This window comes from Mastigoproctus giganteus, chromosome 13, assembly GCF_048544385.1.
Source record: "Mastigoproctus giganteus isolate SK-2022 chromosome 13, ASM4854438v1, whole genome shotgun sequence".
NCBI classification, from domain to species: Eukaryota; Metazoa; Arthropoda; class Arachnida; order Uropygi; family Thelyphonidae; genus Mastigoproctus; species Mastigoproctus giganteus.
The window spans coordinates 73664194-73677044 of NC_143587.1; the positions used below are offsets into that span (position 1 = coordinate 73664194).

The 12851-nt window shown below is 39.1% G+C and overlaps 1 protein-coding gene across 1 annotated transcript in view; it reads right to left on the minus strand.

The window, feature by feature from the left end:
• Positions 1–12851, minus strand: part of LOC150076166 (uncharacterized) — a 287981-nt gene that overhangs the window by 123096 nt on the left and 152034 nt on the right. The window contains exon 3 of the mRNA XM_090387515.1: positions 10133–10356. Coding sequence (XP_090243641.1) covers positions 10133–10356 — 224 coding nt within the window. The remainder of the gene's footprint in view (positions 1–10132; positions 10357–12851) is intronic.

The following is a 12851-nucleotide window of genomic DNA, read 5'->3' on the forward strand; positions in this document are numbered from 1 at the left end:
CTTAGCCATAATTATGAGAGCTTCGTTGGACTCAGGGGAGGTGCCCATGGACTGGAGATATGCAAATGTGACTTCAATTCACAAAGGAGGATCAAAGGGCGACAAAAGGAATTACAGACCTCTTAGTTTAACCTCTGTTCCAGGGAAATTAGTGCAGTCTGGTTAAAGAAGCACTGTAGGATCATCTAGACAAGACTTCAGTTATAGCTCGGACACAGCATGGGTTTGTTAAGGGGAAGTCTTGTCTGACCAATTTGATTGGCTACTATGATGTGGTCACAAAGGAACTGGATGCAAGGAATAATTTTGATATCATAAAATTGGATCTTAGAAAGGCTTTTGATACTGTTGCACATGGAAGACTGCTGCACAAATTGGAGAAGTGGGGCATTGGAGGCAAATTGCTGCTAGGGATAAATGGATGGTTGAGTGGAAGAAGACAGAGAGTGGTAATCAATGGACACTGCTCTTTGTGGATTAATGTTATTAATGGAGTCCCCCCAGGGTTCAGTGTTGGGTTCATTGTTGTTTTCTGTATTTATTAATGATATTGATGATGGTATATCAGGCTTAATGTCCAAGTTTACAGGTGATATGAAGGTCGGCAGGGTTGTTAATGACACTAATGACAGTACACTACTGCAACCGGATCTAGAAAAGTCGAGCAGATGGGCTGAGAGGTGGCAGCTCAAGTTTAACATTGACAAATATAAAGTATTATATATGGGAAGCAGTAACCCCAGAGTGATGTATCAACTGTGTGGTACTACACTGACAGTGGTAGAGAATGAAAAGAACCAGGGGGTAATTGTGCAGGCAGATATGAAGTTTTCTGAGCACTACAGATGGTCTGCAAGAGTAGCTCATGGTGTCTTGTCAATGATATACAGGAATTTTTCTAGCAGGGATAAGGAGGTGATTATTCCCTTGTATAAGGCAATGGTCAGCCACACCTTGAGTACTGTATACAGGTCTGGAGGTCTGATTTTAAAAAAGATGTAGGGCTGCTGGAACGAGTACAGAGAAGGGCCACAAGATTAGTGAATGGAACTAAGGGTTGCTCTTACAAAGAAAGGCTTTAGTTTTGCAGATTACAGTGTCTGGAGACTAGGCACCGGCGAGGTGATCTGATTGAGGTGTATAAAGCTTTGAATGGTTTGAGCATGCTCAATGCTGATGGGTACTTCCTCTTGCTCAGAATAATTACCTGAGAGGGCATAAATTCAAATTGAGGAAAGAAAGTTGTAGGATAGATGTCTGGAAGTTTGCCTTTAGCTAGCAAGTATTTGATTGGTGGAACAAACTTTCAGCTATCATTGTACAAGTTGACAGCTTAAACAGATTCAAAGCAGAACTAGATAAAGAGTTGGAGCAAGTGGATGGATGAAATGAGAAGGGGTTTTTTTTTTTTTTTTTTGGCTGATGCTAAATAAGTTTGCTTTCTTGCATCATGAGCCTTTACCAATGTTAATGCTATTCTAAGAGTAAAGTTGGTAATGACAGACTGACAGTTATCCATCTGTCGTTACTGACTTCAATTAGATCAACTGACTTTAGTGGTAAGGAAAATCTTGGAGACATTGATTAAGAGTGCAATCCAATGAAATTATGTAGAAATGGCATTCTGAAGGTTACTTATAGGCTGGAATATGTTGAGATTACCGGCAGGATTCTAAGATCGATCACAGGACAGCTGCAATGGATATTAATGGATATTCTTCAGATTGGTGTAATGTCCTTGAGGTTGTCACACAACTCAAGTGGACCCAATTTCGGCGAAGTCCGGACAGTCTGTGACAGCCAAATCCTCTGCTTGCACCTTCACGATGGTGGGACTGTTAGTAATCCTGGGTATAACCTCCATGCACAAGTACATGGTGGGTGACCACCAACGTAAGCAGGGGTCGAGGTGTGGTGCCCACACCACATGGAGGAATGCCACCCCTCTATGTTACCAGGCAGTACTAGGTGGTAGATGACTCTCATCAACCGGTGCAATACCACCACTTTGCTTATTGGAGGCTTGAAGTGGTGGAACCCATGTTTAGTCTCTAGAGCTAAGTTCTGATCAACCCTTCCCCATTTCTTCCCTCAAGCAGTATGATTGACGACTTTTGAGATTATGATGAAAATCGTGGCGAGATCCAATATTCCTTACATTTCAAGGGTACAGCTCTAAAACGGTGTTCACAGGCACAGGCCGGCCGCTAGTTAGTACACCGGACCGAACCTATTGGTAACTCTCTAGGAGGCTTCCGGATCAGCTAGTGTATAATCTTGCTACCTCTGCTCTGACAGATAGTGACTGGAGGGAGTCCGAGTAGTGTGTATGCGGGGAGCATTTTCGAGGCCACGTTATGTCAAGGATCTAGGTATATTCTTACCATGTGTACGCCATATCCAAAATTTCATTACTTCATACAGCATGTCCCACCCACTTTTTGTTACTATTGAATACATCATGAATGTCAAACTAATAGAGTAAGCTTATCTGCAAAAAGATCTAAACCTCCCAAGCACTTCCTAATTCATTTCACAAATATACGTGGTCCCAATTCTAATCTCAATGATGTCTATTTCCACTTGTAGTCTGCCAAATCCCATGTACATTTTCTGACAGAATCTCAGTTATCGGTTGATTCAACTACTGCTCATCTCAGATGCCCAAATTATTCACTATATGATTCCTTTCACCTCAAAGGGGTACTTGTGCATATGTCCATTCTGATATTCCCTGTCACAGACTTGGTAATTTGGAATCTCCTCTCTTTGATCTTCTCTGGCATAAAATCTCTCTACCTCATTGTATCAAATTCATCTGTTGTCTCTACCGTTCTCCCAACTCCACTAATCACTTGGAGCTCTTTGACTTCCTCTCTTTGCAACTTGACTTTCTCCAGTCCAACTTTCCTAACAGTGAGGTAATTTTCCTTGGTGATTTTAATGTTCACAACTCCGGCAGGCTTCTGTTTTCTAGTCACAATGACCCAGCTGGTTGAGATGCTGAGGCTTTTGAAATTACTAATGACCTTGCACAGATTGTTCATTTACCTACAAGAATACCGGACAATCCTAATCATACAGCCAACACACTTGATCTTTTTCTCACAAAAAACCCTTCTAAGTACACGGTCGAAGTGAGAGGTCCTTTAGGCACTTCAGATCACAACTTAGTGATTGTCTCTTCTCCAATGGAGCTTTTATCTCATGGCTATTCCCAACCTCGTGTTGTTTGGTATTACAAGAATGCAAAATGGGATGACCTGCGAGATTTCTTTTCTGCTTTTCCTTGGTTGGATTACTGTTTCAAAACTTCTGATGTCAACATTTGCTCAGATCGTGTCAGTGAAATTATTCTTTCAGGAATGGAATCCTTTATCCCACACTCCACTTTAAAATCTCGTCCTTTATCTAAACCTTGGTTTTCCAATAAATGTGCTAAGGTTGTTGAAGAGAAGAATGTTGCATATCGTAATTAGCTTGTTTCCAATTCTTCAGTTTCATTTTCTGCCTACACCAAAGCTCGCAACAATTGTAAAGCAGTTATTAATCAGTCCAAACTAGAGTTTGAACAGGCTAAGAATAGAAAACTTGCTTCTTGCCCTAACGGTAGCCGAGCATTCTGGTCTCTTGCCAAAGCTATTGGCCGCAACTTTTGCCCATCTCTGCTCCCACCTCTGTCCAAACCAGATGGTTCTGTTGTCACTTCAGCCAAGGATAAAGCTGACCTGCTAGCATCCCATTTTTCTTCCAGCTCATGTATTAATGATCTTGGTAAAACACCCCCCCACCTTTTCCAACACGCTCCATTCAATGCCTCCTGTGGTCTTCCGTCAAAAGGATGTCAGAAGGATTTTGACGAATCTTGATGCTAAGAAAGCTCCAGGTCCCGATGGTATTTCTCCACTTGTTCTCAAAACCTGTGCTCCTGAAATTACTCCTATCCTTTGCCGCCTCTTTTCACTTTCTTATTCCAAAGGTGCTTTTCCTTCTGCTTAGAAATTTGCTCATATCCAGCCAGTTCCTAAAAAGGGTGACAAATCCCTCCCATCCAATTATCGTCCCATTGCAATTACTTCTACTCTTTCTAAAGTAATGGAGAAATCAATTAACCGCCAACTCTTAAACTACCTAGAACCCTTCCGTCTGATCAACGATCGCCAGTATGGATTCCGTCAGTGTCGATCCACTGGTGATATTCTGGCTTATGTTACCCATTTATGGACTAATTCAATGGAAAGGTTCGGTGAAACACAAGTAGTTGCTCTTGACATCTCAAAGGCTTTCGATCGTGTTTGGCATAAAGGTCTTCTAAACAAGCTTCCATCTTATAGTTTGCCAACTGTTTTTAGTAATTGGTTATCCAGTTTTCTCTCTGATCGCTCACTGAGGGTGATGGTAGATGGCTGTCTGTCTTCTAACTTCTCCACTAATGCAGATGTCCCCCAAGGTTCAATTCTTTCCCCCACTCTTTTCCTCTTGTATATTAATGACCTTCTTCCATTGACTGGAAATCCTATCCATAGTTTTGCTGATGATAGCACATTGCATTCCACTTTCTATTTTGAGAAACCTTGCCCTGCTCAATCAGCTTCAACTTCTCGAAAATCTGCTACCAATTCCTTAAATGCTGATCTTCAGGTAATTCTCCAGTGGGGCAAAGACAACTTAGTTGATTTCAACCCTTCTAAAACTCAGTCATGTCTTATACCTCGCAAAAAGGATTCTTCTGCTCCTATGCTTATCTTTAGTGACACTCCGATTTCTAGGCAAAATGATATAGCTCTTTTGGGGATTACCCTGACTTCTAATCTCTCTTGGCACAAGCACATTACAAATATTTCTTCCTCTGCATCTAAAAAACTTTGTTTTCTCTTTCGCTCTCGGTGTTACTTTTCTTCCCAACAGCTGCTCACTCTGTATAAATCGCAAATCCGCCCTGCCATGGAATATTGTTCCCACATCTGGGGTGGTGCCCCCAAAACCTCTCTCAGGCTTCTTGATTCCATTCAGAAGAGGGCAGTTAGGTTAATTAATGATTCATCTCTAACAGAGTCTCTCCACTCGCTTTCTCATAGACGTACTGTTTCTGCTGCATGCCTCTTCTACAGATACTTCCATGGGCACTGTTCTTCTGAATTGGCTTCTATAATTCCCGCTCTCTCTTTCAAAACAGTCCGAACATGTGCCACCACCAGCCAACATCCATTTACTGTCCAACTTCAAACCCACAGAACCAACTTTTCATCTTTCTCATTTATTCATTCAACTGCCGTTTTCTGGAACAACCTTCCTTCATACGTATTTCCTGAAAATTACAGTCTACAGAAGTTCAAGTCCAATGTCCTCAAATATCTTCTTTCGTCTTCTCAAGCTCCAACCTAAGCATGGTGCTAAGTACTATAGGTTCTCATACCTCTCATGTTTGGGGATTACAGAAAAAAAAAAAATGTTGGAAGTAGGTTTACCCTAATGTGCTCTCCCCATTGGTAACCAGTCCCTTATGTAATGGTTCATCAGCTATGTCATGAAAGCCCTTTTATGGTGAGGTGAAACCTGTACTGGTGAGTCTGAACAAGTAAAATTGGCAACATGGAAATTACAAAAGACTCTGGCGCCTCCGTAGCCAGATGGGTAGGAGCAGTAGTGCGTAACACACGCTTCTTGATTAGACCGGGGTTCGAGCCCATGACCACCAAATACGGAGGACGTGGAAAGGTCAGCGAATGACCACCCCATATCCCCGGAGCAATATGGCCTTAGTTGCTAATGCTCCTAAAAACCAAATAACAACAAAAGACTGTTTATTAGAAAAACTTTTGGGACAGAAAGTAAGGACCCATGGATAGATGCATGCACTCAGTTATTTTAAAGGAAGCAGCAAGGGAATGCATTAAACCATCTAGATTAGTTATAAGAGTTAGTTATAAGGGCATTTGTCCCAGTAGTGATTTCCCTGAATTAGAAAATTGCTAATCCATTAAGGTGATTCAAAGGGTGAAATGGATAACAATAGGCCAGTTAGTCTGACTTCAGTGGTATGGAAAATCATGGAGGCAATGATTAAGAATGCAACAAAGATTCATCTAGACAAGAGTGGATTTCTAAAAGAACTCTTCATGGTTTTATAAAAGGAAAATCTTGATTAACCCTTTGAGGGGTAAACTTGTTGATCTATGTTTTTCATTGTGGGCTCTGGGGAACATAGATCTACATTTAAGGTACTTTCAAGCACATAGTGCCAATCTCTTAGCTGCATTTTCAGCTAATACCAGACATGGTTATAATAGGTTAAAAAACAAAAATAGCCTCTAAAATTGAGCAAAGACATTGCATCTGTTGGCCACTGTTGTCCAATTTTATCTTATTAAAGCCAAACTTCTCTGGAATTCAGATCCAGAGCTGATGAAATCAAATTAAGTGATGCACAATATAGACGATGTAGAGATGTAGAGGTTATTACTGCCTCAAAAAAAAGTAACAATTTTTTTTTTTTTTTTTTTTGCAATTTTTTAAAATTATGATTTCATTTATAAAATAATTTTACTCTAATGCTGGGCAATCATATAAAATTAAATGCTTTTAACATTTAAAAGCATTTAAATATAAGTTTTCATGGTTACAAAACTTCAAAATTACATGAAAAAACTCGTTCCAGGTAGTCCACACACATATATTAGGAAAATTCACCTGTAAAGGGAAAGCTAACTAACTTGATAGACTATTATGAGAGTGTCACTCATAAATTACATGCAAGAAATAACTCTGACACTGTTTACTTGGATTGAAGAAAAGAATTTTACTTGGTCCCTCATGAGAAATTGTATGTTAGAACAGAATTAAGATTGAAATAACAAATATACACATATAATTACAACCCAGTTTAACGTAAAAATATATACTAACAGGCAGTAGCTTTCGAGACTGGCATGTCTCTTTATCAACTGAAATTCAAATACAAAAATACAACGGATAAGTGCAATGAGCTGAATGAGGCCAGTTAATCATGTGCCATTGTTGTTGCACGGACGTGCACTGCTTTTACTCCACTGATCATTTAGCATTAAAACGGTTGTCTCTAGGATGGGGTGTAGACGTATGCCTTTGTGGCGGTTTATTGCCTTTGGATTGTTTAATATGTTAAGTGACTCTAGCCATAGGTGGTGGCGAAAGTGTCGTGAGTGGTCTACTATTTCAAAGTCACGTTTGGGATCAAGATCGTGGTTGGTGGCCTAAAAATGTTCCGCGACTGCGGACTGGTCAGTTTCGGCAAGCCGGATTGCTCTGTCATGTTCCATAAGGCGATCTTGGAGACGCCTTGATGTTTCTCCTATGTAGCAACTGTCACAGTCTCTACAGGTGATGCAATATACTACATTGCTGTGTAAGACAGGTGTGACAGGGGTCTTCACACTGGAGACAAGTGAACGTAGGTTCCTGCAGGATAACTGCACGCATTTGACGCTGTAATTTCTAAGGACCTTCGAGATCCGTCCTGACATGCCTGGATAATAGGGAATGTAGGCGGACGATATACCATCTTGGTTCGGTGGTCTTGGGTAGGATGTGAGTTCTTGTGCCTGTAATAGGCACCTGCTTAGCACATGGGATGGATAACCACATTTGGTTAGGTCCGCCTTCACACGGGAGCTCTCGTTAAGCAGCAATGTAGTATATCACATCACGCAGTCTTACGCAGCAATGTAGTATATTGCATCACCTGTAGAGACTGTGACAGTTGCTACATAGGAGAAACATCAAGGCATCTGCACGATCGCCTTACGGAACATGACAGAGCAATCCGGCTTGCCGAAACTGACCAGTCTGCAGTTGCGGAACATTTTTGGGCCACCAACCACGATCTTGATCCCAAACGTGACTTTGAAATAGAAGACCACTCACGGCACTTTCGCCACCGCCTATGGCTAGAGTCACTTAACATATTAAACAATCCAAAGGCAATAAACCGCCACAAAGGCATATGTCTACACCCCATCCTGGAGACAACCATTTTAATGCTACATGATCAGTGGAGTAAAAGCAGCGCACGTCTGTGCAACAACAATGGCACATGATTAACGTGCCTCACTCAGCTCATTGCACTTATCCGCTGTATTTTTGTATTTGAATTTCAGTTGATAAAGAGACACGCCAGTCTCGAAAGCTACTGCCTGTTAGTATATATTTTTACATTAAACTGGGTTATAATTATACGTGTATATTTGTTATTTCAACCATGGACCCCAGTACACCAGGCCCATTCGTTACTAGAATTAAGATTATATGTAAAATGCTTGGATGAATTACAGGATAGCTACATGGGGGGGGGGGATATTAGACCTGAAATGTCATGAAGGTGAAATTTTCATGATATTAAGTGACACTAGGAAGTATACATTCACACAAGATGGGAGGAAATGAATTATAGACTGGACCTAAGGAAGTTTTTTGCCAGTGAGTTGTTAATCCTCAACTACTCATAGTTGAGGTTATGTTTTGTTTGTTTTTTTTTTTTTGCCTTCGTGTGAGGAGGAAAAAAAACAAAAATGTGGGCAATATGTTGTTTATTTCCATTATTATATTCATGTTATTAGTTTTTGTTGTCTGCATTTGTGCACTGCTCTCTCTTTAGTGACTAAATAAATGAATAGATGAATTATTAATGTGAGCTACGATTCATGTTTGCAGTTTACAATTTCTAGTGTTAGAAATGTTTTTGGAGTTGCCACTTTGCACATTAAGAGAATAGAGGTAACACACTATAACTGGCCTCCTTCTATATCTGATCCCAATTACTTTTAGTTATTACATGATGATTTCTGTTGTTTCTGCAATTTTGTTTAAACAGCACTATTTATTACAATGTCTTACTGTTTCAAGGATAAACTTCTCAGTAATACCACTATTCTGTTATATAAAACCTACTATGTACCAATATTTTTAACTGCCTAGAAAAGTTGAAATACAGTAGAACCCAGAAAATAAATTCCTGCATAAGAAGTTTTCCCATGTATTAGGTTTGGTTTCTTAAGTTTCAATTTCGACTCTATATATTGTAATGTATTATTATAAAGACGTTTTCCCACTTAATGTTTTTTAAATATACAAATTAATTAATGTTTTTTAAATATACAAATTATTTATTTTTAATATTAAATAACATGAACATTTTGGTAATCAAACAAGTTATTTCATAGCATCATTTTACTTTCGTAGTAGATCACTGAAGTAGGTGAAATGGCATCATTTTTGATATACATGTATCTCATATTGTGAATGCCTTCACAATGAGTTGCCCTGATATTGCTCTACCTCTAATAAGCAATACTTTGCAATGGAGAAGACTAATACTTATTCTCAGCAGACGCCACCACCCATGGATGGTAGTATCCGCTGAGAATCCATTGGCGAAGTGTTGCTTATACAAGAATCCACTGTCCACCGCTGCTTATTCAAGGTAGTGCAATATCAGGGAAACTCATTGCGAAGGCATTCACAAGGTGAGATATCACAAAAACGATGCCATTTCACCTACTTCAGTGATTTACTACAAACTAAAATGATGCTTGGCACTAACTTGTTGATTAGTAAATTATCCGTAGTCTGAGGCTTTCAACGCTAAATCCTTTTTAGTATAAAGATTTTGATATAATGGAAGTGATATATTGAAACTGTTTTCGTCGACATCCATAATTGGATAGTGTCAACCATGTGAAGCATTTGCCATTACGTTCTGATGGTTGTGAACAGTTCTGAATTTCTTAGTGGATTGTTGCTCTGTGTTATTGTAATTGTGACCTTTTAAAGCATGTTGGAACTCCAAATGCTAAGAATGTTAAGCAATTAGAAATCCTCAGTTTAAAAATGTTTCCCATAAGCAGAGTAAAATATTTATAAATTCTGAAATAGTATTTAAAAATGATCTTTAACTTATGTGTATCTTTTCATTTTTATTTGTGTAGTTAATATTTCATACCCTTAGGTCATTTTTCCTTCTAAGAAGTTTTCCTGCGTAAGAAGTTCTAAACCTCTGGCTCCTTGGAAAACTTCTTATCCGGGTTCTACTGTATATGTTACTTCTATTAATAAGCATGCACTGTTATGAGTTAATTATTATATATAATTAAATTACCAATATCTTCACAAAGTCCATCCTCTCCGGTCAGTATTCTGTGTAATACTGGATCACCCCATGGGTCATATATTGCCATTACCAAAACTGCACAAAGACGTATTGATCCCGTCACTAAAAGACCCATTATTTGACTGCATTGAGTTAAAGCTCTTGCCAAGCCCCTCTTTTGTGATGAATTTACTTTTGACCAATGGCCGGACAACACTGTTAGGGAACTTTCCCTGAAACAATTGAAATTCTAATTAAAATCAATGGGCTAACAAATTAAAACACAATAACCATACATTGGAACATCTTAATTGAAGAAAACCTTGCATAACATATTAATAAATGCAGTGGATACTTCTTAATACAATATGGTGTCCACTGTATTTATTATAATTAATTACTCTTAACAGATGTTTCATAAGACCAACAACTGATAATCTAAGCAACATAATAAAAGAGGAATTTGGAAGCATAATATACAAGTACTCATATTCAGTTTTACTTACCATAAGGTGGAAAACCCTGACCTAATTTTTGTTATTTAAATGTTGCTCTAAGGTTGATGCTGCTTGATTATTTCTAAAGAATTCAAATTCATATGGCCAGAATATGACTAGTATCACATAATACATTCTTTTCACCCGAACAATAAAAAGTTCTCAGCTCCAATTAATAGGTTACAAATGAAGCACATTAACTGCTGCATGTATTATCAATCAACATTAACAAGTCAATGTTTAGTATTAGTAGTGGTAAAAGATGCAAGGAAGCAAACAAACATCCTCAGCCAAAAAAAAAAAAAAAACACATGCACATACCTTTATGCATCCTTCCTTAAATTTATTCAAACAACCAAAATGCCAACAACACCAGATGGGAATCTGTTTTGACAATCAATATTCTCTGGCTGAAAGCAAATTTTCACACATCTATCCTGAAACCATCACTTCTCAAATTAAATTTATGTCCCCTTATGTATGTTATCTAAGCAAGAGTAAAGATGTCATCAGCATTTAGTTTACTCAATCTATTTAAAACCTTAACATGTCAATCAGGTCTCCTTGCAGGTGCTTTTCCATAAGCTGTGATTTGCACACTAAGTCTTTCTTGGTAACAATTACTTTTTGTGTCCCTCACTAATCTTGTTGCTCTTCTCTACACCTGTTCCAACAGATACACATCCTTCATAAAATGAAGCTTCCAGACCTGTATGCAGTACTCAAGGTATGAACTAACCATTACCTTACACAACAGGATAATCACCATCTTATCCCTGCTGGCAAAATTCCTGCATTCCATTGACAGGGACCCATGTTCTGTCCTAACAGCCTATCTGCACTGTCAGACAACTTCACGTCTGACTATACAATTCTCCCATCTCAGATCTCTCTCTTGTTCTCCACTACCTTGAATGTAGTACCGCCAAGTTGTTATATTATCCTGGGATTACTGCTACCCTTATGCAGTACCTGGCATTTGTGAACATTAAACCTCACTGCCACTTCTCAGCCCACCTACTTAATTTTTATAGATCTTGTTGCAGAAGCATATCATGATTTCTGTCATTAACCAACCTGTCAATTTTTATATTATCTGCAAACTTATACATTAAGCCTGATATGCCTTCATCAATATCGTTAATAAACAATTAAAACAGTAAGAGGCCCAGCACTGAAACCTGAGGGATTACACTGATAACATTAGCCCAAGAAGAGTATTATCCATTAATAACCACTCACTGTTTTTTGCCACTCAATCATACCTTTAGACAGTAATAATTTGTCTCTAAGGAAACACGGCACCAATTTGTAGAGCAGTCTTTCATGTGGAACACTATCAGGTTTTTCTGAAATCTGAGTATATAATGTCAAAATTATTTTTTGCACCCAGTTCCTTTGCTACTGCATCATAGTAGCTAAGAAGACTGGTCCGACAAGACTCTCTGCTTAGCAAAATCTACACTGCATTTGTTGTATAACTGCATTCCTGTTAAGATGGTCCTGCATTACTTACTTAACCACTGAATAATTTTCTCAGGAAGAGAGGTCATATTTACAGGTCTGAAATTGGGGAAACATTTGCATATCTCCAATCTATAGGAACGTCCATTGAATTCAAAGATGCTCTTTGCTGCCCCCTTAATATAATTGGATAGATCCCATCCACTGCAGTTGGCTTTTTAGGCTGATCACACACACACACACACACACACACACACACACACACACACACACACACACACACACACACACACACACACACAATGTAGCGTATATATATACAGGGTGATTCACTACCAGTGCGACAAACTTGCAGGAGGTGTAGGGGGCACAAAGACGAATCGGAATCACATAGCATTGCAGGATCCAAAATGCCTTCGTCATGCAGTAGAGGACGTTGAATAGGAGGTCGCGTGAACAGTGATCCCGTTGGAAGTCAGCATTTGCAAACCGTTTCTGTTGAAGAAACCAAGTAGCAAAAATCCTCCGGAGTGGATAACCCACAGGCTCCAATGAATGGACGCGTTACAGATGGTATGAACTCGTTTGGTTTGTTGACAGTATCCTCCATACAGTGGATTGGGAAATACCCAATCGTTGGCCAATCGCTCGAGTACTCGTACTCGGATTGCCTTCTGCAAGACGTAGAACATTCTCCTCATTGTCTGGCATCCTCGTCGTTCGCTCTCGATTCATGGTACCTCTCGTGAAACAACCAGTCTCACGTA